This window comes from Eschrichtius robustus, chromosome 4 (genome assembly GCF_028021215.1).
Source record: "Eschrichtius robustus isolate mEscRob2 chromosome 4, mEscRob2.pri, whole genome shotgun sequence".
Taxonomy (NCBI): Eukaryota; Metazoa; Chordata; class Mammalia; order Artiodactyla; family Eschrichtiidae; genus Eschrichtius; species Eschrichtius robustus.
In genome coordinates, this window is record NC_090827.1 from 108,987,725 (window position 1) to 109,015,286 (window position 27,562).

At 42.0% G+C, this 27,562-nt stretch overlaps 1 protein-coding gene and 1 non-coding gene across 2 annotated transcripts in view; both read left to right on the forward strand.

The window, feature by feature from the left end:
* The window catches only part of PROM1 (prominin 1), a 94,891-nt gene that overhangs the window by 50,964 nt on the left and 16,365 nt on the right, over positions 1 to 27,562 (forward strand). The window contains exons 5-13 of the mRNA XM_068542270.1: positions 243 to 363; positions 4,015 to 4,078; positions 4,973 to 5,062; positions 9,726 to 9,943; positions 12,108 to 12,182; positions 14,435 to 14,498; positions 17,329 to 17,488; positions 19,871 to 20,023; positions 26,080 to 26,203. Coding sequence (XP_068398371.1) covers positions 243 to 363; positions 4,015 to 4,078; positions 4,973 to 5,062; positions 9,726 to 9,943; positions 12,108 to 12,182; positions 14,435 to 14,498; positions 17,329 to 17,488; positions 19,871 to 20,023; positions 26,080 to 26,203 — 1,069 coding nt within the window. The remainder of the gene's footprint in view (positions 1 to 242; positions 364 to 4,014; positions 4,079 to 4,972; positions 5,063 to 9,725; positions 9,944 to 12,107; positions 12,183 to 14,434; positions 14,499 to 17,328; positions 17,489 to 19,870; positions 20,024 to 26,079; positions 26,204 to 27,562) is intronic.
* On the forward strand, positions 17,652 to 17,758 carry LOC137764538 (U6 spliceosomal RNA). Its single transcript, XR_011074038.1, has one exon. It is a non-coding gene; the product is annotated as a U6 spliceosomal RNA (small nuclear RNA).

Below are 27,562 nucleotides of genomic sequence, written 5' to 3' on the forward strand. Positions count from 1 at the left end.
TGTCTTGAATGGATATGTGTCTTCCCTGAGAAGACTGAGTCTTGTTCTGTGGCCCACATTTGGTGGGGGGTGGATTATGGGATGGAGGCAGGAAGCCTGTAGCAGTGCAGGGGCTGGGCTTGGGGAGGAGGGGTTCTCTGCACAGGAAGACCTTCTGCCTCCCCCCCGGCTGTGGGCTGCTCCGCACCTGGCCACACGGCCATGGCTCCCACAGTAAATGCTCTCCTTTCCTTTTCCTGCAGCATTGGTATCATCTATGGTTTTGTGGCGAACCAACACATAAGGACTCACATTGAAAAGACTCGGAAATTGTCAGAAAGTAATTTCAACGACTTGAGAACTCTCCTGAATGCAACTCCAGGGGTAAGGACCACAATCTGTATGTCCCATGCTGCTTTGTGTTTGAGGCCTTTGGGAGTTCCTGTATATATTTGGAATCTTCTTTGGACCTTCTGAAAACCCTATAATCATTGTAGACAGGTGTTGTCTTTTAATTTTAAAGATAAAGGAATAAAGGCCTAGCAAGTGATTTTCAAAAGAGTACAAAGCATAATTTCAGAATTGGTGCTTTTATTTTATTGCATTTTACTTTATTTCTTTTCTTTTATTAAGGTATAACATAGAATTATATTACTTATTATAAAAGTGCTTAACCATTTTAAAGGTCTCATGACTTTTTCAATTTTATTTATTTATTTTTGGCTGTGTTGGTCTTCATTGCTGCGCGCAGGCTTTCTCTAGTTGTAGTGAGCGGGGGCTACTTTTCGTTGCGGTGTGCGGGCTTCTCATTGCAGTGGCTTCTCTTGTTGCGGAGCATGGGCTCTAGGCGTGCGGGCTCCAGTAGTTGTGGCTCATGGGCTCAGTAGTTGTGGTGCACGGGCTTAGTTGCTCCACGGCATGTGGGATATTCCTGGACCTGGGCTTGAACCTGTGTCCCCTGCATTGGCAGACAGATTCTTAACCACGGCGCCACCAGGGAAGCCCCATGACTTTTTTTAAAAAGAAAAATCTTTATGTCCTTTCTTTTTCACAATATCATTAACTCCCCATCGTTTCCTTGAAGTTACTCTGGTAATGAAACCTTTCTGTTTTATAAAAACTTATTTGCTAATATCTGTATAGATGTGTAAAATTCCTTGGGAAGGAGAGACACGCACACATACGCACGGAAGTTGTCTCTGGGGACAGGGTGACCTGAGGGCACCTTTTTTCTGTATCCCAGAAGCACATTGATGCTTTGTCTATTCAGAACATCTTTTTTAAAAACCTCTCAGCAGAGGGCTTCCCTGGTGGCGCAGTGGTTAAGAATCTGCCTGCCAGTGCAAGGGACACAGGTTCGAGCCCTGGTCCAGAAAGATCCCACATGCCACAGAGCAACTAAGCCCATGTGCCACAACTTATGAGCCTGCCCTCTAGAGCCCATGAGTCACAGCTACTGAAGCCCGCAGGCCTAGAGCCCATGCTCTGCAACAAGAGAAGCCACCGCAATGAGAAGCCCGCGCACCACAACGAAGAGTAGCCCCTGCTCGCTGCAACTAGAGAAAGCCCGCACGCAGCAACGAAGACCCAACGCAGCCAAAAATTAAATAAATAAATAAATAAATATAAATAAATAAAAACCTCTCAGCAGAAACCATCAAACATATGATGCTGAGCTAATGGGTACCAGCATGCAGAGAGAAGGATGCTATCCTATTAGATTCACTAAGAGCCTGCCAGAATCCATGGGCTTCCTTACACAGGGATGTGTTCTTACAGGTTTAATATATTCTAAAAAAATGCCAACACATTAAATATGGTACTAGTTTTTTAATATGTGGTTGGAACTAAAAATGCAAGGAGTGCAGGAATTTTTAATATTGAGATTATAGAAGCTAACTTTATTCAGCTTTATAGCCTGTGCAGAGAGGGAAATGCTTCATTTCCCCAGTTTGTGAGTAAAAATTCATAGTATTTTTTACCTATCATTCTAAAGATGCCAAAGTAAAATCTGTTTCCTAAAAAGTTGGCAGGGTTAAACACATAGCAATCATGGCTGGTGAACTTTGGGATTGCTTTCATAATCTTGGAAAGAGACTAAAATGTTATGGCTTTGGGGGAAACTTATCTAGTTCAAAATATATGAAAGAGCTCTAACAAGTCTATAAAAAATTGGGCAGAGAGTGTCAATAATTGATTTACAGAGGAAATATAACTGGTCCCAAACATCATAAATTTTTTTTAATACATCTTTATTGGAGTATAATTGCTTCACAATGCCGTGTTAGTTTCTGTTGTACAACACAGTGAATCAGCCATATGCATACATATATCCCCATATCCCCTCCCTCTTGAGCCTCCCTCCCACTCTCCCTATTCCACCCTTCTACGTCGTCACAAAGCACTGAGCTGATCTCCCTGTGCTATGCAGCTGCTTCCCACTAGCTAACTATTTTACAGTCGGTAGTGTATATATGTCGATACTACTCTCACTTCGCCCCAGCTTCCCCCTCCCCACTGTGTCCTCAAGTCCATTCGCTATGTCTACGTCTTTATTCCTGCTCTGCCACTAGGTTCATCAGTACCATTTTTTTTTTTTTTAGATTCCATATGTATGTGTTAGCATACGGTATTTGTTTTTCTCTTTCTGACTTACTTCACTCTGTATGACAGTCTCTAGGTCCATCCACCTCACTACAAATAACTCAATTTCGTTTCTTTTTACGGCTGAATAATATTCCATTGTATATATGTGCCACATCTTCTTTATCCATTCATCTGTCAGTAGACACTTAGGTTGCTTCCATGTCCTGGTGATTGTAAATAGAGCTGCAATGAACATTGTGGTACATGACTCTTTTTGAATTATGGTTTTCTCAGGGTATATGCCCAGTAGTGGGATTGCTGGGTCCTATGGTAGTTCTATTTTTAGTTTTTTAAGGAACCTCCATACTGTTCTCCATAGCAACTGTATCAATTTACATTCCCACCAACAGCGCAGGAGGGTTCCCTTTTCTCCACACCCTCTCCAGCATTTATTGTTTGTAGACTTTTTGATGATGACCATTGTGACCGGTGTGAGGTGATACCTCACTGTGGTTCTGATTTGCATTTCTCTAATGATTAGTGATGTTGAGCATCTTTTCATGTGTCTCTTGGCCATCTGTATGTCTTCTTTGGTAAATGTCTATTTAGGTCTTCTGCTCATTTTTTAATAGGGTTGTTTGTTTTTTTGATATTGAGCTCCATGAGCTGTTTGTATATTTTGGAGATTAATCCTTTGTCCGTTGTTTCATTTGCAAGTGAACCTTAGTCTAGTAATTGGAGAAATGAACAATTAAAAATGCACATTTTCACTAAGAAGATGGGCAATAGTTATTTTATTTAAAAGTGGTAACACACAGTGTTGCAGAGGGTGTGGGGAAGCAGACCCACAAAGACACAGTAGGCAGAAGGGTGAGTGGCCCCAGCAGAGGTCAGTAATAGCTGCTAAGTAAAATGATCCTAGGGTGGTAGATTTCACACGGCGTCAAATTCTCTGCAGTTCCTCCTTTCAAGAGGTGGATCTGTTTTCCATTCCCTCAAATCCTGTATGTGTCTGTGACCTGCTTTGACCAAATGAATGAAGTAGACGTGATCTTGTGCTAGTTTTGACCTTAGGCTTCCAAAGGCCTTGCAGTGTCTACTCTTGTCCTCTTGCTAGAGGGACCACTACGTGAAAACACCCAGGCTGGCCGCTTGGGAGGAGAGACCACATAGAGAGAGGGATCCATTTGTCCCCAGCCAAGCCAGCACCAACCAGGAGATCGGCATAGCCAATCCACAGAATCATGAAAAATAAGAAATCATATTTCTTAAGACAATAAGAAGTCTGAGCATCCAAAAAATAGAAATATCTCTAAGAACCTGCTTTCTTTTAAACAACACTCTGATTCAGGATAATTTTCATATGTTAAATCTCTTTTTATTGTGGCTTGGGAAACCTCCAGAAGAAGAGGTTTCATGTAATCTTTTTTTTTTTTTTTTTTTTTTAAGCAAATTGACTATGTACTGGACCAGTATACCACCACAAAGGCAAGGGCATTCTCAGATCTGGACAGTGAGTAAAATTGAACGTTGCCTCAAATGTGTTTGTTTTGGCGAGAAGATGCTATGGCCATGTCCCATAAAACATGGACTAAGAAATGTAGTATTCTGTTTCTGCAATTTCTGCGTGAACAAAGGGGGAAAGCAGAACAGTAATTCCCTAGTGTTATTGACAACGTGTAGTTTGTTACTCAGCCATTAAAGCCTAGCATTTATTATAAAAATGCTTCTGCTTTCCTGCAGTCACAGGCACCTGTTCTTCACTCCCCACGTGAGAGAAGAATTGGGTCTCTGTCCGATCTGCTGTTAAAGACAGATATGGGCCCCCTGGAGAAGCCAGTGGCTTCAGGAATTAGAGGGGTGGGCGGTGCTGGTCCCCACATGCTCAGTGGTTAGCAACCAGGGGTTGTTTTGCCCTCAAGACGACATCTGGCAACATCTGGAGGCATTTTCAGTGTCCCGGTTGGGTCCCATCCTTTGGCGGAGGCCAGGGATGTGGCTAAAAACCCTGCAACGCACAGGGCAGGTCCCACAGGAAAGGCGGATCCGGCCCCCGACGTCGATGGAGCCCGGGTTCAGAAACCCTGGTCCAGCTGGAGAGGTTAGGGACACCTGCAGCCGTGAATCAAGGTGATAAGGTGAACCTATTCCTAGTACAAAGAAACCCCGAGTCTGCGGTGGTTAAGTTTTCACGGGGGGCGCAGCTGGTGTGAGGGCTTGGAAGTGTGCCAAGAAATCTCCGCACGAGAGTCCACGGCCATGCGGGGCGTGGAGTGAAAAGTGGGATTTCACGTCGGGAGAGACTAAACCAGGCAACGAAATTGGCATCGGGAAGAGACTGAGAGGTAAGAGGAGGCTAAAGAAAGAGACCCCACCCTCACTGTCCCTTATGCTTCTTGGAATGTAGATATTAAGTTGTTGCTGGGAGGCGGAATTTTCGAACACCTCAAACCTAGAGTGGTCCCTGTGCTGGATGACATCAAGGCCATGGCAGAAGGTGAGCACTGTGGCAGCAGGACCAAGACAGCCTCCACCCGGAAGGCTCAGCCTCCGAGGCTCCCTCGCCCTTTTCTCGTTTTCCCTGAGGGTCAGCTGGGGCAGAGCCACAGTCTGTCCTTCCTTCCTTCCTCCCTCCCTCCCTTTCTCTCTTCCATCCTTCCCACCTCCCTTCCCTCCTTCCTTTTTCCCTTCCCTCCTCCCTCCCTCCCTCCCTTCTTTCCTTCCTTCCTTCCACACCTGGCCCCTGCCTATCTTTCCAGTCTCTTCCACCAGCACCCCACTTTCCATTCCACCCGTGAATCTCAGTGTTCATTCTGATGTAAGTCCCCAAAGGTGTCATTCTTCCCCAGACCCTGTACTGCACAGGCTTCCTCTGCCTGAAATGCCACAGAACCTTCTTCATCTAACATACATATTAGAAAACTGTGTTCCTAGAATGTGTATTTAGCCTTGACAAAGACTGAAGTTTAAAACAGCAAGGCTTGTCTTTAGAATGAGTCTTACCCCTATGGTTGAATCATAGTCAATCACAGCAGAGGTTCAGTGGTACCTGAATAAAGGAAAATAGATGGAGGAAAAAAGAAAACAAACAAAAAAATAAGTTTTCTTGCTCTTGTCCTTACTGGGATATTGTTAGTGTACAACAGTTGTCCGAAGTTCACAACAAATACACTTAAACTCAATTGAAATAAATCTTCAGCCAGTGGTTAATTTTGGTTCTGTCCATTAGCCGTATTTCTGATGGAAGGAGATGGGTTGGGGAGGGGTCCTTCCTTCCTTCCTTCCCCTCATGGTGAGGAAATGAGGCCTCCTGCCAACCGTGTTATTGACCGAGGAAGCTGATTGTCCAGCCCCAGTCAGTCCTCAGATGAACGCAGCCCCTGCTGCCAGCTTGACTGCAACCTCAGGAGAGATCCTGAGCTCAACCACTCAGCTAAGCCAATCCCAGATTTCTGACCCTCACATACTGTGTGAGATAGTAAACCTTTGTAGTTTTCAGCTGCTGACTTTTGGAATAATATCTCCTGCAGCAATAGATAACTAATACGGTGCACAATCCACAGTGGCAGCTATTTTCCTAAACCATCAATTTCCTATCCAGCCTTCAACACATGGAGAAGGAGAACTAAAAGCTTCTGATTTCCTAGTCAGTATACCATGCTATTTGTGACTCATCAAAATATAATACTCCTTGATTTTAAGGCAGCATATATTGTATAGACCATTGGATTAATTAACGTCTTTTTTGGGGAAAAGAGGAAAGTACCACATTAAATGCAAAATTGATTGCATGCTCATTTCACTAAAGTTAAAATGTAAAAAAGAAAGCAAAAGGAGCCAGTGAATCAGGGAAATACGGTAATCTTTAAAAACTGAAAGATGGCCCACTATGGAAACAAAAAATAAGGAGTGAAAGAAAAAATGCACAAAAATGGTAACACAATGGACTAATAAGGGGCATTGTTTTAGATAAAGAGCTCAGTGTCCAAGGAGTGTAACCTCTTATTCCTGTTAATTAGTACATTTTCTTACAACTGAGTGTTACATTTCTTTCCTCCAATAACCCCATTTACGACACAAAACGAACTCTTTGTCATCATGGCCGACAGATGGCCCCCAAACCGTGTGTTATTGTCCTTTATTGAAAACTAAATGGCATTAGTCATAAAATGACACCCTACATAAGTAGGGTGTCAGGTTGAAATATCAAAATACTAAAAAAGTGAATTTGCAATGGAGCAACATGTGCTTGTTTATTAAGCCCGTTAACTAATAGTATGTAGTGGAGGGTCTGATAACTACCGTAATTTCAAAGTAGTGATGAGCAGACACAATACTGCCAGATATCAGCAAACACTGAATATTAAATGAAAATATTTCTGATTTCTTCAGTGACAGAGGCACTGAAACAGAGTCAACACAGCACAGTGTAACTTTGAAAGAACAGTTAGGAATCTGGAGTTCAAGAGCTGGTGTGACCACAGAATGATGCCAGGCATCTCTGTACCCCAGATCCCTCTCAAGTCAGTTCATTGGAGTAGTGGTCGGCCAAGATCCCTTCCAGCTCCCAAATTATGTGAAGATAAATGCTGTGCAAAATGGTGCAACGTGGTTGGCATGTACCTTTACTTTTTGCCTCATGGTTTGCCCAGTTTTTAATGTTTGCATTACAATTCTAGCTGGATTAAAGTCGATTAAAACAGATTTTTTTTTTTCTTTTCAGTGCTTCCTGTATTACTGAAGTGTTTTATATATTTTATATATATATATATATATATATATATTTTAAAGCCAGCCTGAATAAGTTAAACTTTAGCCTCTGATGTTGCCAGAGTTTCTTAAAATGTACTCAATAAACTGCTTTGGCAAGTTTTTTGCTAAAAATCCTTTGCAACCTTATGTGTCTAGTGGCCTTTGGAGAAAGTGGAAACATGCAAATGGATTTGTGCAAATCATATTTGAGCTGCAGGCCAGGACCTATAAAGGAAATGTTTTATGAACTAGTAAAATGTTAATTACCTAAAATTGAGAATTTAAAATATCTTTCCACTGACTCCAGATGCATAATATATGTGATCTTGGTAGGCTTGGAATGGACCCCAGAGTTATAACCCAGTAGACATTTTATAAAATGCTTTGAAGCCTTTGGAAGATAAAAAAAATTATTACTTCTGAGTCCTTCTTGGGACATGACAGCATAGCACCCATAACCTAGAATGTCTACTCACGGTGCCTAAATGGACACGTTTTCTGGGCCATCAACTTGTTTTATCATCCATCGTTCTTTGTTGTTGCTGTTGTTTGTTTGTTGTTTCTTGCCTTAAAATAACTCATCTTGAAGTCAAAGTGGAAAAGGCAATGAGAGGTAAACCACAGAACATTAAAATGTGAGGTGTGTGATGTGAGTTATATTTTGCAATGCTCTTTTGCATTCTGTTGTGTGTTTCTAGTTGCAGCTGTGTTCTTTGATTCTTGTTTCCCTGTGGCAGATATTTATTGAGCCTCTAATATGAGCTGGGTACTAGCTCCATGCTTTGCTGATAATCCTGGGAGGTAGATGGAAAAGATGAGAAACTGAGGTCCAGAGTGACTCTTTGATAAAATCTTTGTTATTATTATTATTATTATAATTATTATTATCTCAAATACTGTTCAGATAGTAGTTCTTCTGCTACCTTGTTATAGCACCTTTGGCAAACTCTTTCACCTCTCAGGACCTCAGTTTACTCATCTGTAAATTAGGAGGCTGGTTGGGTCATCTCCTGGTTACTAGGGGAATCTGTGATTCTAGGCTGTGCCTTAGCAGGTTTGCTCTTAGGAGACGGCATTGCCCATGTCATCCAAGATGGCACCCCAACCTAGTTTTGATGATTTACTCTGAGACCTGGGGAGGCTTCCAGGATTGGACTGTATGACCCTTCATCCCCAATTCTATCACCTTATCTGAATAGAAAATCTTGGAGTCTGCTTCAAACAATCTTTTCTCTTGAATTTTGGTCCGATCCTGGAAGGTAGTAGAAGATCTGGGGTGAGCCCTCATAATACTTTCGGCAAGAGACCACGACACCAAAGCATTAAAGTGTGTGTGTGTGTGTGTGTTTGTGTGTGTGTGTGTGTGTGGTTTTAGAACCAAGTTTTATGTGGTTGCCAGGGAAAATTGGGAAAACCAGTTTTTAAGGGCATTTACACTTTCCTAGCAACATGCATCTGTGACCTGATGCCCTGACATCTGTTCTGTGAGCCCGGAAGACTTATTTGCTTAGAAGAAAATCAGTGCCCTCTAATTTAAGTTTCACATCTTTTACTGCTGTGATTTTAAGTCGCTGTAGAAAAGAGTTGTATTTTGCTACCTCCCAAGTCGTGAATATGGATTTCTATACCCCAGAGAAATCAAGATAGCAAACAATTTTTAGGGATCACCTAGTATAAGGATGCGTCCTAGGCTGCGGGACTTCCAAAATAAAACAGGTGGACTCACTGCTATTGAGGAATTTCAATTTGACCATTCTAATCCCCACATTTTGTGATGAACATGTTGGTGGTTTCACCATTTTTCAGATGAAGGCATTGCCAAAGAATGTTCAGGAATCGACTTCCGGTTACACAGCAAGTAGCAAAGTTGGGATCTGTACCTAGACTAGCCTGAATCCAAATCTGTGATCTTAACCATCGCTGTGTCTACTTCCAGCTCTTTGAATATCCATCACTAAATTCCTTCTGGGTGTGATCAGTTTTTATGTGAATTAAAACTGCTTGGGATTGAAGATGCTGGCCTGTCTGGGCTGACCTCTCCAAAGCTAGGCAAGGTTAGGGCAGTGACACCTTTTCCTGTGGCTTCTACTCCAATGCTAGCCAGTTAATGCCGTGCCCACGAGTCCCGGTCACATTCCTAGGTTGGTACTCACCTCTGCGTATTTGAAGGAGCCCCCAGGTAGGAAAGCTGAGTCGGTTGGAGTAGCTGGCAGAGGCAGAGGAGGCCATCAATGTCCCTGTATTCCCCTTTCAGACTGCCCCTCACAGCAGGCTCCTCTGGTTGCCTTCCAGTGTCATTTACAAGTTTATCGCAAGTTCCTTTAGGGTACTTTTGTAGATGAGAAGGGATTTTTCCATTTGCCAGCCCAGTGGGTGCCTCTGTTCTGAAGCGGGCTGTGTTCCTACAGAAATCCAAGAGACCAGAGAAACCCTGGTCGAAGTGAACAGTATCTTAACGGACATGAGACACTTATCTGCAAATCTTAGCAACAGCCTGAGTAATGTTAAAAGGAACCTGGAGCAAGCACTCAATGACCCCATGTGCTCTGTGCACCCGGTAATGACCACTTGCAGCAACATTATGAACTCTCTACGCCTTCTGGATGGCAGCATCGATTTCGATCAGGTGAGGAAGGTAACCTGGCTCCAGGGCAGTGTCACTGGGACAGCTGGGGAGGGCTAAGCATGGGCTCACCCATCAGGTGCCCAGTGGCTGGGGGTCTCTGTCAGCCTTCCTGGTTATTTAGCCGCCATGTTGGAACGGCTGCAGGAGGAGAGAAGGAATAATGGGAAATACTCCTTGAGAGTTCTCTGCCATCGATTTGATGAAATATATCAGAATGAATTTAGCTTCTTTTTGTTCAGATTCTTCTTTTTTTAATTTTTATTTTATTTTGACAGTTTCAACGTGCATTTTATAAGATATTGGCTATATTCCCTGTGTTGTACAATGTATCCTTGTAGCTCATTTTATCCATAATATTTGTACCTCTTAATCCCCAGCCCTGATATTGCCCCTCCCCGCTCCCCACTGGGAACCACTAGTTTGTTCTCTGTATCTGTGATGAATTCAGCTTTAAAAAGGAAAAAGGAAGCAGAAGGCATTTTTGTAGACCTTTAAAAATTAAAACATATTTTAAAATGATAGGCCTAGTGTATTAACCACAGGTGCCTAAATATAAGGTAATTTCTCACATTCCCAAAGAGAAGATTAGATAAAAAAGAATTTGGAGCAACTTGAATATATAAAGTTCTGGGATGTAGATAAAATAATCATGTCTACTCATGGTTTTTAATGTATCAATATAGTGATATGTATACATCACACTTTATATAAAACAATATTTTAATATAGCTAGATTTTTCTGACTTTCACATTTCATGAATCAATTTTATTCAAACAACACTTCACATTCAACATCTGTGTTGAATCTACTACAATCACTTTTGTTGTCATTGAACAGTTTTTCAGAGTGTAGGACCTATACTTGCATTTAAATTGTTTGAAATCGAGTTCTTTTTGGGGTAACTTTTTTTTTTAACATCTTTATTGGAGTATAATTGCTTTACAATGGTATGTTACTTTCTGCTGTATAATAAAGTGAATCAGCTATACATAAACATATATCCCCATATCTCCTCCCTTTTACGTCTGGGGTAACTTTTAATTTTGATGGGCTTTTAAAACATGCAGAAAATCTGCAAGATTGGTGTACAAGGAAGCCCTGTTTACATCTTTTACCCAGATTCACCAGTTGTCAATACTTTGCTCCATTTGCTTAATGGTATTATTTTATCCATTTATCTATGTATCTATCATCTATTCGTACTATTGTATATATGCGTACAATACTATGCATTTTGTTCTTTTCTCAATCATTTGGAGGTAAGTTGCAGACATTATGCCCTTTTACCCTTAAATATTTCAGTGCATTTCCTAACTTTACATAACCATTATGATTACCAAAACTAGGACATATGACATTGACCCAATACCACCATCTAATCCATAGTTTATATTCAAATTTTGCCGATTTTTCTAAAAAATGCTCTTTAAAACTTTTTTTTTTTTTCCTTTCTCCAGTTTAAGGCCCAGTCTAGAGTACACATTGTCTTTAGTTGTCATGTGTCTTTAGTTCCTTTAATCTGGAACAGTTTCTCAATCTTTTTTCTTTGGTGACATTGACATTTTTTAAGACTGTAGGCCATTTATTTTATAGAATGACCTTCGATTTAGGTTTGTCTGATGTTCCCTCATGATTCGATTTGAGTTATGCCTATTTATCAGGGATTTCACAAAAGTGATGTTGTGTCCTTCTTGACACATTGTGTCAGGAGGCCCATGATATTTGTCCCAGAATTGGTAAGAGATAGAACACTTTAAATCCATGTATAACACTATAAATGAAAAATTTATTCCAGACCACTTACCAATATAACCACTATTACTTTTAAACATGTTTTTTAAGAGGTTGTTTACAACTGTATTCAACAATATTCAGTACCTGAAATTGTGAGGTCACACATATTCAATCTGTTAAATTTCTTGCCCTTATTTTTAGCTGACTGCAATAAGAGACCTTCAAACATCTAAAATTAGTGCTTGTAGAGTCCATTCCAAGCTAATGTGTCTTCCTCCAACAATACAATATTGTTCAAAGGAAACTTAGATCGCACCCTGTAATATAGAGACTTCAGGACTTGGATTTAAGATGATTCCCTTTTTTATGACAAATAATTTGGGGGGCAGGTAATCACCTTGCTTTATATCTTGTTTTATAAAATTTCAGCTCCCATCTTTGGATGAACAAATTGGTAACCTTAATGATATTCTTCAAACAAATTTGTCCAGCCTAGTCCAAAAGGTATGTTTTTTGGAAAAAAAAATACAGTAGATTATTTTAAAGAATAGAATAGTACATAAGGAAATAGGTAACAGCAAAAAAGCAGTGAAATTCTGGACAGGAGTTGCCAAGAAGGGTGATAGATGTTATCCTCCAGGTAATTTTGTTCATTCCAATTCAAGAATTTTTTATTATGCATCTATTGTATGCAAAGCACCTTGCTAGGACCATAAGAGATAAAAAGAAAAACATGATCTCATCTTCCTGGGGCTCAGAATTGGACGGGTATAGTGTTGGACCCCATGCTGATTCTGACACAAGATGCTCTCCCATTCTGCCGGTGAGTCAGCCATGTTGATTTTGTTTCTTCCCATTTCTGCTCATGTGCACAGGCTGTGTGCTCTGCCTGACACTCTCTTCTTTCTCCGTCTCCTTTGCCCAGCTTCTTGGGCTACTAGGGACTAGTTACTTTAAGCTTTATATATCACTTCTTAACGAGGCCTTCCCTGGGCATCTTGACCAGATCAAAACCTTTTTTAATACATTCTTACAGCATTGCAAATATTCTTAAGTTCCTCACGACTGTGATTATTGCTTTCATGTCTTGATTGTGCCACAAGACTGTAAATCCTAAAACAGGCAGCGGTCACATTGGGCTAGAATACTGTGATTTCCCCAGTAGCCTAAAAGGAAGAGAATAGCTTTATTCTTGACTCTGTCTTTTATCATGGGTATAAAAAATTCATCAAATATCTATTAAACACTCATCTACATATACTAACAAAGGAAGTGTCCCCTTAAACAAGTCATTGAAAACTCTTGGTCTTTGCACTCTGATGTCACCTCATTTGTCAAATGAGGGAATTGAACCAGGAGATCTGTAAGTCCTCTTCCAGTGATTAAACCTCTTATGATGGGTGACCTCCCCAAGTCCAAACACAGATAAATGTAGAGGGGTCAGTTGTACCAAACCAACACAAGCACCAGTGTGCTGGGTGGTTTAGTTGCCTTTGAGGAAACAGAAGTCATGAATGTTCTTTTTATGGCATTGATGTTGCTAAGCTAAAGTGGAAACTTCTTGGCACCATAAATCTTATAAACTTTGTAACTTAGATTGGACTGCTATAAAAGAATATCATAGAGTAGGTGGTATATAAACAACAGAAATTTATCTCTCACACTTCTGGTGGCTCAAAGTCCAAGATCAGTTTGCCAGCAGGGTTGGGTTTTGATGAGGACACTTCCAGGTTGCAGACAGCCATTTTCTCATTGTATCCTCACAGGGTGAAGAGGGCTCTCTGGGGTCCCTTTTAAGAGGGCACTAATCCCGTTCATGGGGGCTCCACCCTCATGGCTTAACAACCTTCCAGAGGCCCCACCTCCTAATAACATCACACTGGGGATTAGGATTTCAACATATGCATTTTGGGGAGATAGACATTTGGTTCATAAGAGGTTGTAATCACTTCAGTGTTCCCTAGCAGATGTCTAAATATGCCAGCAGACAGTGAGAAACACAAATTAAGCCCCTTCCAGAGGAAAGGCTGTGCTGATTAGTTGAGTTGCTTGGAAATAATGACATTTACCTGTCATGGATTTAGCTCCAAAGTGATATAGCTTGGCATAGCTGTTTGGGTTTTTGTTTTAGCCTCACTACAATTTGTATTCTTTCTAAGTTGTGTTTTAGGACGTTACTATTTTCTATGAGACTAGATCTCCAATTTTATTGTGTAATTGCGTTGGAAAGTAAGATTCTACTTTTAGAAATTCACTTTATAGCCGCACATGGTACATTGTACAGATCAGGGTTTCTTAACCTCAGCACGATTTGGGCTGGATAATTCCTTGTGGTGGGGCCTGTGCATTGCTGGATATTTAGTAGTACCCCGGCCTGTGCCCACACAGTGCCAAGAGCACCCGCACAACTGTGATAACCAAAACGTCTCCAGACATTGCCAGACATCTCCTGGGGGACAAAATTGCCCCCAGTTGAGAAACACTGGTATAAATACATGGAAGCTTTTAACATGAGTTAAAAGTTAAAAATTAAAAACTCTTAACATGATCTTCAACAGATACAATCTAAAGCAAGTCCTCACTAAAAGGGAGTTTTTTTTCTAGACTTTTAATGACTGTATCATGATCCTTTCGGCCTTAAGATGAAGGTTACATTTTAGTATTGCTCCTCTGCTCCATTCTAAGCTTACCATGAATACTAGTGAACTGCTCTTCTACTTACACTGTATATCCATTGATTTTGAATTATTTTTTAGGGCTACAAATCTTTTAATGCTATACCTGGGATAGTGCAAAATGAAACCATGAACGTCGTATCAGGTGAGATTCCCAAATGGAAGTAATTGTGTACCTCTTCTTGTTAAGAATTGGCTGGTTAGTACAAAGAAATGTATTGTTAAGAATTGTTCTTTTTCCCTCTTAAAAAAAATATTCTCTCACTAAAACCTTAAAAACTAAATGAATATTTTAATCGTGCTACCTTCACCAACTGATGTCGATTTAAAAAAATAATAATTCTATTAAACGCTGACTACCATCCTCCTGTCGCTGGAAGCTGTAGGGCCGAGGGCCACACTGTGATGACAGCCTTCATCAGGAGCTACCAGAGCTGACAACAGCCATAGTTTATGATTTGGAAGGTCACATTTTGATTGTTTTCACTGTGAATTTATTTTATTTTCTAAACGAACTTATAATTGATTTTTTAGAAAGAATACTCTGTCTAGGGACTTACTTTGTCTCTTTAGGAAAATGTTCATCTGCCTCGGAGGCTGATGTAATGCTACTTTAGGGTCTTAAGCTTGCTTACAATTTTGGAGAGACAGAACTGAGGTCTGTCAGTTGAGAGAGTTCCACTGGTCTCAAATGACCGAATCACGTTGAATTCAGGTTATGGTATCTGGGGTGAATGTACAGAGAAAGAATGCAGTATAAACAGTTCTTTATGCAGGAATGGGAAGAAACCTGGGTTGTTTGCTAAGGGAAGACATCTCTGAAGCTATGTAAGACAATCTTCTCTCTCTCTCTCTTTTTTTAAATCATCTCAAGGCTTCTTTTTATCTGTTGACTGAGTGGTTTTAAAATGTTGTGTTAGAGGTATTTGATTTTTTTTTTTTTTCCCTAATATTGTTCTTTCAACCCATTAAGACTTTGGGTAAAAAGGGTTTTATCCTACTACATAGTGCTTTGGATGTTTTGTGGGTTCCCTTCTGATTTAAAATATTAAGATATTCAAAACAGAGTTCATGCTTTCCTATGCTAGCATCTGAGGGCTAACCCACGCTGTACATCTGATAGCCACCTGCTTACTAATCTCTGTGTTTACTTTTTTTGTTTCCCCTTTCTGGACCTCTTCTGCCAATACATGCAGCCCTCCCTTGTAAGTCTGGCCAAGTGAGGCTTGCAGTTCGCATGAGTGAGGCCGGGTGTACACACTGTTATCACATAAACACGAGCCAGAGTTTTCCTGAATCTAAGCAAGTGCCACTCCATCAGACTGAAGACCACGCGCTGGTTTTTATGTCTTTCCAAAACCAATAACCCTTAGCTCCCATGTTTTGGGCATTAGGTCCTACCCTGCACACATATTTTGAGTGCCTGCTGTGTGCCAGGCACTGCTGGGCTCTGGGGATGGTAGATAAAGAAGGCACGACCCCTGCCTACCCTTCAGCAGGGCGTGGATACAGGTGCCCTTCATCACCCTCTGGGAACCTGGTGAGGTGTGTGCAAGGGATCCGAGGTGGGGAGAGGGTAGCAGAAGGCTTCCTGGAGGAAGCGACATCCAAACAGAGGCCTGAAGGAGGCACCAGCCCCTTACAGACCCACCAAGGCTGTGGAGTGTAGGAGGGCAGCACAGCCTGAGAAGCAGAAGGGGCCCGATTCTGAGTTGAGGAAACTGTGCGTAGGAGAGGGGACGTCTACATACCACATCTCTCAAACCCCCAGAATTCCCAAGGTTAAAAAAGAGACCTGCAGAGTTACCTTGTGGAGGGTCCTTGGGTCTTGTGGCACACGAGCCATTTGGAGGAGACATCGAGCCACTGTGAGCTCTCCTCCTATGAGCTCTCCATGTGAACCACAGGCTTTGCAAAAAAATTCCCACCATTGTTATGCAATTTCCTTTTGGGCTGAGGCTACCACCTCCCTTAAGTTCGCTGGGAGCCCTGGGATCGCATTGTGAGCTCTGCTAATCTTGTTTCTGCTGCTGGAGGGACATTTATCCGCCTTTCAGGATCAGTGGGCCTTGAACCGATTAGTATGTTTTTGGTATGTCCCTGTCAATAATCACAGTGGATAAGGCCACCTTCAGATCAGGTGTGAGTGTTGGACCACGTGACAGCTCCCACCCCTGGTGGCTTTGATCCCAGGACCTGCCATGATGGTCAGACACTGTCCAGAAAACTGGAACTTACCTCCTCTCTGAAAGATCAGGGTAGATATTAATAGAAACTATTTGACCGCTGGGAATACTATTGCTTTTTGCATGTAAGAGACACAGGTGTGCTTTAACAAGTCTCAATTTGTATGAGTCAAATAAAATTTTAACAATAGTGTCACCTGGGGTCACTTGTTCAAAAAATTGGTCCTGGAGAATTACCGTGTTCCTGAGTACCATTTCGTAGATGGAGGAATTGTTATATTATTAAATTATTTTTGCAAAATCATTTAACAGAAGCTTTACAGTTAGATAAACCCGAGTTTTCATCCCATTTCTAGTGCTTTCTGAAAAAGAGACATATGGGCAAGTGATTTAACCCCTGTGAGCCTCCGCATCACCGTCAGTGAAATGGGAATAAGAAATGGGTTAACGTTTATAAAAGTGCCTGGTCCATTGTACTGGCACACAGTACATTTTAATCACCCGATCCATTTTTTTCTTTTTTTAGTGAAATAAGTAGAAGAAAACTCTGGCTTGATTTCAGCACCATATCATTTAAGTTAGCTCTCATAGCTTGCTCTTTTGTTAAGTAATTGCTTTTTGATGGGCTTAGCTACATTCATGCTTGTTGTAGAACGTTTTCATATTTTAAACACATACATAACATGGGAAAAACTAAAAGCATTTCAAGCTTTTCACTTGAGTTCCGAGATAAAGTTTCTTGTCTCCTCTAGGTTTGAAAATGCATAACTGAGGCATCTTTGTTTTCAGATGTCAAAATGACCTTGGATTCCATTGGTTCTGATATCAAAAATATAAGCAAAAATATTCCTATTCAGGATAAGCTGTCAAATTTCATTCGTTACCTTAATGACACGGAAAATTACATCCACCGCCATTTACCCACTTTGGAAGAATATGATTCATACAGGTGAGTGCCTCCTTTGAGCTGGTACGCTAAAGAGTGAAACTTGCTATGGAACGAGAGAAAAATTTGACAATATAACCAGGATAATCTTATGAGAGCAAATTGTACAAAGAGGCCATAATGTGGTATGTATTCACTCTAGTTTATGCTCATTAAAAAAATTGAAGTGTTCACTTCGGTAGCATGTATACTAAAATTGTAACTATACCGAGAAGACTAGCTTGGCTGCTGCGAAAGGATGGCACGCAAATTCATGAAGCGTTCCATTTTTTTTTTGTTTTTTTAATTGAGGACTGAAAGTTCTTGAGCCAAATAGTCAATTATTTGCAATATTGATGTCATCCGTGGCTTCCGAAATCTTGGTTATAATTATCTAAGGTATGTAACAGGATTTTAAAACTTAAAAGGAATTAAAAAAGGGCATTGGGATAATATTTTTCTTTTTGTTGGTTTATAAAAGAAATATGTAGAGGTTGGTTCTTACAGAAAGAGCATCCTTGAAACCAGTGAACTGTGTGAAGCTGCTGTCGTTCCCAGCTCTTTCCCCTTTAGAAAAATGCTAATGGTAGGGTTTGGCCTTGGGAGATGATGGTGGACATAGATCTCAGACAAGAGCGCTAGGGAAGGCAGGACTTAGAGACTCGAGGCATTTCCAGGATCATGTGAGATGTAAGATGTACTCTCCTCTCTGAAAGGCTCAGCCCCACCACCGCCCACTGGAAGTATTCCTACTACTCAAACCCACGGAGATTCTGGACACTCCCGTTCCTGTTCAGGTTATTTATTATGCAAGAACACAAGATAAATAATAAAATAATAACAATAATTGCTAGCCTTTAGGGAAGAGTCACAATGTGCCTGCCACGTGCTGTCCAAATGGCATCTCATTTAATACTCAGAAAAATCTCCTGGGTTGTATTCTGTTTATAATCCTGTTTCTTAGAGGCTCAGGGAGGTGAAGTGATTTTTCAACTCCCACCTGACTATGCCCTTAATTATCAATATGCCATTTCCTACTGTGTGGCTTGGCCACCCCAGCAGGTGTCGGAACAAACATAGGACAGACCCTTTCCCAATGAACTTACAATCTCAGAGGCCAGACTTTCACAGATGAAAAGAATGGTACAGTGATCTGTCTACATACCAGCTCCCCCTTCCTTCCACCTTCCCCTGCCCTGAGACTATAAGTTTATTTTAAAAAGAAATTTAATGAAGCAGATGAGGTTTGCATTAACTGTAAAGGATTTCTGAGACGAGGTTCCATGGCTTATTTAATTTTGTGTCCTCAGTATCTGGAACAAAAAGTCACAGAATGGGTGCAGGTGGTTATTATAATTATCGAGTTGTTTTTTTTTTTATAGATCTTTATTGGGGTATAATTGCTTCACAATACTGTGTTAATTTCTGTTGTACAACTAAGTGAATCAGCCTTATGCATACATATATCCCCATATCCCTTCCTTCTTGAGCCTCCCTCCCGCCCTCCCTATCCCGCCCCTCTAGGTTGTTACAAAGCACCGAGCTGATCTCCCTGTGTTATGCTGCTGTGTCCCACTAGCTAACTATTTTACACGAGTTTGTTCTTAATTGAATGAAAAACTGTAGTGACGGCTTTTGTCGCCTAAGTAAATTCTTTGTTTTATAGTGTTTTAAAGGTTGGGAAGCATTTCTACCCTTGAATGCTCCTGGGTTGCTGGAAAAGTTTGATGTACATTCCGGGAATACCAGTAAGACCTAATTGAGGATCCATTCTGAAACGTCTCACAGGATGATTACAAAATCGAGACTTGCATTCTGCAGGCGTCTGATTTAGGATGCTCCTAGAATTCTAAAATATTCAATGCACTCATCACATAGAGAGTGTCTGGCTCAGTAAAGAACACAATTCACTCCCCACCCCACCCCCATATATTCCTGCAACCACAAAACATTTTAGATAAAAGACCAGAGGAAGGAGACACAAATTTCCTTATCTATTGTCTAATCATGATCTGTCTCCATCTCATCATCATTATAATAAGCACTTACAGCCTCAGGAACCTTGAAAGAACTTACAAACCTTAAGGGGCATGGTTATTGGTAGCCTTGGAGAGGTTGAGTCAACCCTGCTTCTGGGCCCTGTGGAGACAAAGCAAAGGAAAGAAACGACAATCCCATGACCACTGAGAGCTCTTTGAAACCAAGATAAACACTGTCTTGGTTGGATTGGAGGACTAGGGGTGAAAAGGGGTCTTTTCACAGCACTCTCACCCTTTGAGGAATTAACAGAGGCATCTGATATTTGATTGCCAAGGGTTTTTCAACCACTCCAGCCCAGGTCTAGCAGCTTTTGTGTTGTGGTGATGTCACCTCTTACGTTTGCTAACACTGTGTTTGCTCCACCAGGTGGCTGGGCTCCTTGGTCGTCTGCTGTTTACTGACCCTCATGGTGATTTTTTATTGCCTGGGCTTATTGTGTGGCACGTACGGCTACAACCAGAATGCCACCCCAACCAGACGAGGCTGCGTCTCAAACACTGGAGGCATCTTCCTCATGGTGTGAGTGTTGGCTCTTCCTTGCCATGTGGGGGGATGCAGGGAGGTAACTCTGGTGTGACAGGGACCCGGTGGTCTCTGGGTCAAGCAGTCTGGGTTCCAGTGACGTAGGCGGGCTGGTGTGACTGTACTTTCATCAGTCTGGGAAATTCCATTAAGCATGAAAAGTAAAGGAAACGCTAGATTGGTTGCACTTTGATTGACAAGCTTAAAAGCTGAAAGCTCTTTAAAGCAGCTATCAGGGAAATTATTTCCAAGTTTGCTTTCTTAATTCTCATTGTTTTTCCCTATATCTATGTATCTGCATATCTATCCATCCATCCATTCATCCATTCATTCACCATACTTGCTGGATATTGACCTGGCAGACAGACACTGTTCACTCTGAAACTGGATTTAGAACAGAGGTTGCCTACCTGGCACCCTTGGAGTTAGACAAGTAGCCTACATTAGTGATGCGATCAGGTGTGAGGTACCAATGAGCGGTGAGCCAGCAGTGGACTGGAGCAGTTATCGCCATTTCAATTACATTCATATCCAAGTTCATATTTTTGGAAAAAAAAACCAAAAACCTTTATAGGGTACAACAAAGCAGAGGGGGCATGAGCTGGGTGGAACTGGAGATGGAGCCAGTAATGTAAACCAGTAACCAGGGGTAAAAGCTTCAACTGCTCCCTAGAGGGGAATCTGTGTGAGTTCCAACTCGATATTCTCTTTTCCGATAAGCTTCGTGGAGAACCAGCGGCGAGGGGGGTGATGGGGCTCGAGGGGAGTGTAAAGATTTGGAAGAAGTCCTTTGGGCAATAGAGAATCAAAACCACAGCCATTTCTTTGCTTATGTCACTAGTGACATGCATTAACTTGCTTTTTTAAACTTTGGGTCACTATAATAATCATGCTGCTTATGAGCTGTGATTCTAAGGCCTTTTCCTTAAACCTTCAGGCTCCACTATAGTACACTTTATTAACATTAATACAGGCACATGAGTTTCTTTTTTTTAATTGAAGTATAGTTAATTTACAATTTGTGTTAATTTCTGCTGTACAGCAAAGTGACTCAGTTATGCACATATATACATTCTTTTTTTATGTTCTTTTCCATTATGCTTTATCACAGGATATTGACTATAGTTCCCTATGTATACAGTAGGACCTTGTTGTTTATCCATTCTAAATGTAGTAATTTGCATCTACTAACCCCAAACTCCCAGTCCCTCTCTCTCCCTCCCCAACTCCCCCTTGGCAACCACAAGCCTGTTCTCTATGTCTGTGAGTCTTTCTGTTTCGTAGATAGGTTCATTTGTGTGTGTGTGTTTTTTAAGTGAGTTTTAAAAATAACCTTAAAGCTAATGACATGGGAGTCTGCCAGAACTGGACAAAATTAGACAGAGCTCCACACATGGAAAAGCCTATTTGCTTACATACCTAAACTTAAGAAATTAAGCCAGCAAGGAAGAGTATGTGTGCCCAGCCTTTTTGTTTCAATGTACACAGCTACAGACAGAAAATTAATTTAATGTTCAGAATTTAATAATCCTGACACTTGGCTGTTTTGTCAGTGTTTTCATGGTGAATTTATATATTACATCTATTTATTACATACATTTATGTATTACATCTATTTCATTATTTGAAAGGAGGGCGTAACTTGCTCTGAAAAGGTACAAGTTTCATAAAATTCTATTCCACTTTTAGGGATGAAACCAAAAAATGTGATATCTAGCTTCAAAGAAAAAAAATTAAAAATAGGAGAGTCATGAGTAAATTGGTGGAGGCTAGGAGCAACTTCAGTTTGTCTGCAATACTCACTTCTGCAGATTAAGGAATCTCTAAAGGGTTAAAGTCACATGGAAATCTATGGCTTAGGAGCCGTAGGATTTATCTCAGCAGTAGGGAAAAGGCTGGTAACTATAAGTTGCTGTCGGATGCATTTTGCGAGGTCTGCAGACTGAGATTTCTGTGCTGTTGAAGCCTACCACTCATCATGGCATGCTTTGCTACACTTAGCAGAATTCTCCATCTCCCTCTTGAGACATCTGGTAGACAACTGGATAGACTAATCAGACTAACTAGAAGAATGCCGTTTCTTCTTTATAATTGTTTACTTGCTTGTAGAAATGAGAAAGTCTATTTAGTTCAGCTTCAACCAAAACACCACCTGCTCTTTAAAAACGGTGACGTTATCCAATCAAGAGCATGGTCTCTTTAACAACCAAGCAAGAATCCTTGCCTCCCAAGAAGATCCTAGTGAAAGACCTGGAAGGAGGGAAGCAGAGAATCCTGGCTCCTATCCTGTGTCTTCTGAGGGTCCAGGGAGCATTTTAGGGGCTGAATGGGATGCATTGGTGAACGTACATCGGCGGGGGGGATATGGATGGTTTCCCCAGAGATAAGGAGACCTAATTAAGGCAACCAGAAAACAACCTGTCGTACAAAAGACCATTATAAAACTTCCAATTTTAGCTCTTGAAAACAATGCCCAGATTATCGAGACCTCTGAAGAAAAACTAAGATCACGTGTTGCCATGGGCATATTACATATGGCTGGTGGCAGTTTCAGTGGTTATAGATATTTCAGAGAGCAGTTTGTCAGTCTATAGCAGGTCATTCCCATTTTAGGGAATTTATTTTGAGGCAGTAGACCAAACTATGGGAAAAGCATTTTGAGCAGAGACGTGTTTTTGTGGTGTTAGTGATAATAGTGAGGCATTCGAAGTGACACACATGTCAGCCACTTCGGAGGCTGGAGTAGATTATGTGGCCGCTGAAAGGATAGAGAGGTTGGCTGTCCTGGGTGGCTGATGAAAGTTTCTAAGATGTTCGACAAGGGCCCACAAAATTATGCACGTGTTGTTATTATAACCGTGTGGATCAGGAGTCGGCAGACTTTTTCTAGAAAGGTCCAGATAATCAATATTTTAGGTTCTGCTGATCACATACAGTCTTCGTTGGGTATTATCATTCTTGTTCTTGTTTTTTCTTCTTCTAGCTGTTCTCCTCCTCCTCCTTTACAACACTTTAAGCACACCAGCCGTTCTTATCCCACTGATCTTACAAAAACAGGCCCTGGGCAATTGCATGCCTATTCCTGACCTGAATACATGCATTTTTTTTTAACTCTTTACTGGAGTATAATTGCTTTACAACAGTGTGTTAGTTTCTGCTGTATAACAAAGTGAATCAGCTCTACATATACATACATCCCCATATCTCCTCCCTCTTAATACATGCATATTTAGAAAACAAAGGCTGGAAGTGTTAACAGCATGCTGTTTAGAGTAGTGGGGTTGTTTTGAAGCGAAGTGTTCTCTCAGAGGTTTTGATTATTTGTGTAACTAACACACACACACACACCCTCTGATGCCCACAGTTAGAACCCTGGTGCCTGGCAGAGCCTTCATACACCTTCCCCTTCTTCACGCACCTTCCCCTTCTTCACACTTCCCCTAACGCAGTAGCCCTGTTGGTCTGAGAAGGTCCAAAGGGACTTAGGGCCCCACCAGCAAACATACCTTGCTGTTTATGTCAGAGGAGCCATGCAGCTGTTTCTAATTATGCCTTGAGCATTTGCAGTGGGGAGAGTCTTGCCCTTTGGGAACGCTGTTGTGATTGAGAGCATCAGCCTGCACACTTCCTAGGGTCCTTCCCGGTGTGCACCAGCGATGGTATAGGGTTTGGCTATTCCATCTAGACTTATTTAAGAGTTTGCTCCCTCTGTGTCTCCACCGGGGCCACTGAGCACTGCTAGAGAAAAGTCATACAGCAGAGCACATTAGGATCCCTACAGAATTTTGATTCCCCACCTGACATGGACCCTCCACAACCCTGCAAGTTCCTTCTTTCCTCCCTCCCTCCCTTCCTTTATTCTGCGATGGTCTTTCCACTCTGATATATCCATCCTCCTTATTTTCCTCTTCTCTTAGCTGATGGGTTTACCTTTCTCTTCACGGAGAAAATAGAAGCCATCATAAACTTGCCACCCCCAAACCTCTGAAGGCACCTGTGCTCACACGCATGGGAAGCCAGAGGCAGAAGGGTCTCTCCCATCTAGGCTCCCCCGCTCCCCAGCACCCCCGCTGTGCTCTCAGCCCATCCCCACCCACCATCCCGGGGATGGAACAAAGCCTCCCTTCTTTCTCCTGCATCTCCATTCTCTTCTCCTCTCCTAGACTTTCTTCTCAACACTTAAACATGTTCTGTTCTCTCCCCTCCTTAAAAACCAAAACAGAAAACCCCTACCAACACCCCTTCTTCCATCTAACTCCACTCTCTGCACAGACGTCTCGAAATAAAGATCTGTGCCTGCTGCCCATCTCCTGGTTTGCCACCTCCTGCCCAGCCTGCACCACGGTGACTTCGTTGCCTGCCACTGTCAGGTCAGCAGTGACTTCTGTGTCTCCAATACAGTGGACTTCTTCGAGTCCTTCTCAACCATGTCCTCACAGCAGTGACTGGAACAGCCGCCACTCCTTCTGCAAACACTCCTTCATACCCCATCAGTGACCTCACACCCTCGTGGTCTCCTTCCCACCTCCCTGATCCTTCATCTTGGTCTCGTTTGCTGACTGTCTCTCCACAACCTGTTCTCCAAATGGTGAGGTCCCCCAGACCCAGTCCTAGGCTGCTTCTCCCTCCAACCCCAGCCCCAGGGATCAATCATCATTTCTAAGCCACTGACTCGCTAAAGTAGGTCTGTAACCCAGGCATCTGCGCTCCAAACACCTGGCGGACCCCTCCACAGCATGTCCTCTGAGATGTCTCTGGGGCAAAGTGACCAGAAGCCGATATTCTCTGCCCTCCCTGTCCCTGCTGCTGACAAGCCCTGGTGCCCCTTGCCCTCCCTTTTTCCTTCACCTCCAGTGCACGTCTTCACAACGTCCTGCTGCATCTGCCTCCCAGGTCACACCTCTTTCACCCGCTGGCGCCCCTCCACCACCGCCAGCTGCATCAGGCCACCATCCGGGGCTAGAAGCAGCCTCATTGGTGGCATCCTTCTCCACGTGGACACCTGTCCCTCCATCCTTCACGCTCTGCCAAGAGGGCTTTTCTTCAGAGAGAAATGGGGGTGTGTTCCTCCGGTGCTTAAAGGCCTTCAATAGCTTTCCCTCCCTGCATCCCCATGCCCCACCCAGCTCGCCCCTACCCGCCTCTCGAGCTGCCGTTCACTGCTCGTTCTCTGCCGTCTCTCTGGATGCAGAGCTACGTCAGCCCCGTCAGACTCCCAAGAGTACATTTCCTACTGTCAACTGAAAAAAATGCACAACCTGAAAGCTGAGAATTATGTTTTATTTGGCAGACAAAACTGAGGCCTTAAGCCCAGGAGGCAGCCTCTCAGATCTCTCTGAGGGACTGCTCCGTAGAGGTAAGGGAGGAGCCCAGATACAGAGGAGTTTCTGCAACAAAGACCAGGTGGTAGGAACATCAGAAGGTGACTGTTCATTAAAGAAAACCAGACATCCCAAGTTAAGGAATTTAGCGCTTTTCTATGTATGGAAGATGCAAGAGTCTGGGCTCACTGAAATCATTCCTTTGCTCTGCACCTCAGCTATCTGGGGCCAGTATCCTGTGCTTTCTCATCTTGAGTCTCCTCAGGGTGCCCTGTTGGAAGGTGGCTGCAGCAGCTGACGGCTTGATGGCGGGCATCCTGTTTTTATCCTGAGTTCCCTCAGTGCTCACTGATGGGGCAGATATAATGTGATGGCTTGATGGCTGCAACATCCTTTGTTTACTGATAGGGCAGGCAACATTTTTTCATTGACACTGCCTTACAACCTCCTCCCTCACTGGAAAGCCTTGGTTCACTCACATGACTCCAGAGCCCATGTCTGAACCACCGTGCTGGGCTTGCAAGCAGGCGAGGGACTCAGTCCTGAGTGTTCCCTAAACAAGCGCCTGGTACTTCCTATCTGCACCCCTCGGTAGGCCGACCCGTTTAACCTGCAGAAAGCTGAAGACTCCAGGTCATTTTATACACTGAATAGGTAGAATGAGTAAGTGCTAGTAGGTAATATTGAATAATCCCTTGTAGAATTATTAACTTTATTTCTATTTTTTTCCAGCGGGGTTGGATTCAGTTTCTTCTTTTGTTGGCTATTGATGACCATCGTGGTTCTGACTTTTGTTGTTGGTGGAAATGTGGAAAAACTGGTCTGTGAACCTTACCAAAACAAAAAGTTATTCCAGGTAAACGTGGTTTTTGTGCCCATTATGAAGAGCTTGAGCCAAAACTTTTCTTTTCCCCTTTCTTGTGGGTTTCTTCGAGAGCAAAAAGGTGAGCAGGTAGTTTGTATTCAGTAGGTTGAGATTCCATCTATTTGTCAGAGCAAAAAAATATGGCAGTACAGTTGACCCTTGAACCACAGGGAGTTGGGGGCGCTGACCCTCCACGCACTCAAAATCTGCGTACAATTTATATTCAGCCTTCCGTATGCATGGTTCCTCCATATCTCCTTTCTTGGATTCAACCAACCTTGGACCATGCAGTACTGTAGTATTTACTACCAAAAAAAATGCGCTTATAAGTGGACCCTCTCAGTTTAAACCCATGTTGTTGAAGGGTCAACTGTATTCTTTTTTTTTTTTTTTAATGTAAGTGAAATCAGTACCAGGAATTAAGGCTTGCTCTTCAATGTTGATTGTAATATTTGGGGAGAATACAATTCTCCTCAGCAGTAGTTCCCAAATGCAGAACATCGGAGGATAAGTTCCCGGGTTCCTTCTATACCTCAAGAGGTTTCTGACATTTCAAATAACTTCCCAGATGACAGTTGCCCAAACAGATGGTTTGAGGGTCGTAAATTTGAAGTGAGAGAGACTGATAAATGACACACCTCATAGCTGAGGGTTGTCCCTGGTGGAAATCTGACGAGGTAGTTGGGAATTGAATTCAAGCTTCACTTTCTCCATCTAAGACCAACTACTTCACACTCTAGGGCACAGGTGCAAGTTTAGCTTCATTAATTAATGAGGAAGTTTTGATCTACATGTCTGTCTTCTAACTTTGGCTTTCCAGTGTTTTTCTCTAGATTCTGATTTTAAAAATATATTTGTTTTCCTATTTTATTGTATATATTTTTTCACCTCAAATCTGTTATAAAATCAGGTGAATGACTGCTAAAATAAACCAGTTGTGGTGGTGGTAGTTTAATTACTTGGTTGAAGAAAATTAAATCGGGAGCATCAGTTTGTCAAATTATCTCCATTTGGCCTCTTGATAAAAAATAATAATAACACATCAAACCAGACTTCATCATCTTTTGTACTGTGTTAAATTGTTAAAAAGGAATTCTTAAAAAACAGAGGATATTTTGAAACCATTTACACTCCGTAAGTGTATATACAGTCATGTACCAATTAGCCCACCTTAAATATACATAATGTGAAGTCAAAGATTGTGCCAGATTTAATTCCTTTTGTCTAGAGGGAAGTAGTGAAGATCTGGGTCTACTGCTTCATGGCTTTCTATTAGATATTCTGAATCAAATTATCTATTTTTCTCCCATTTCTAATGTGTTTATTTTACTAAAATGAAATGTTCCCCCC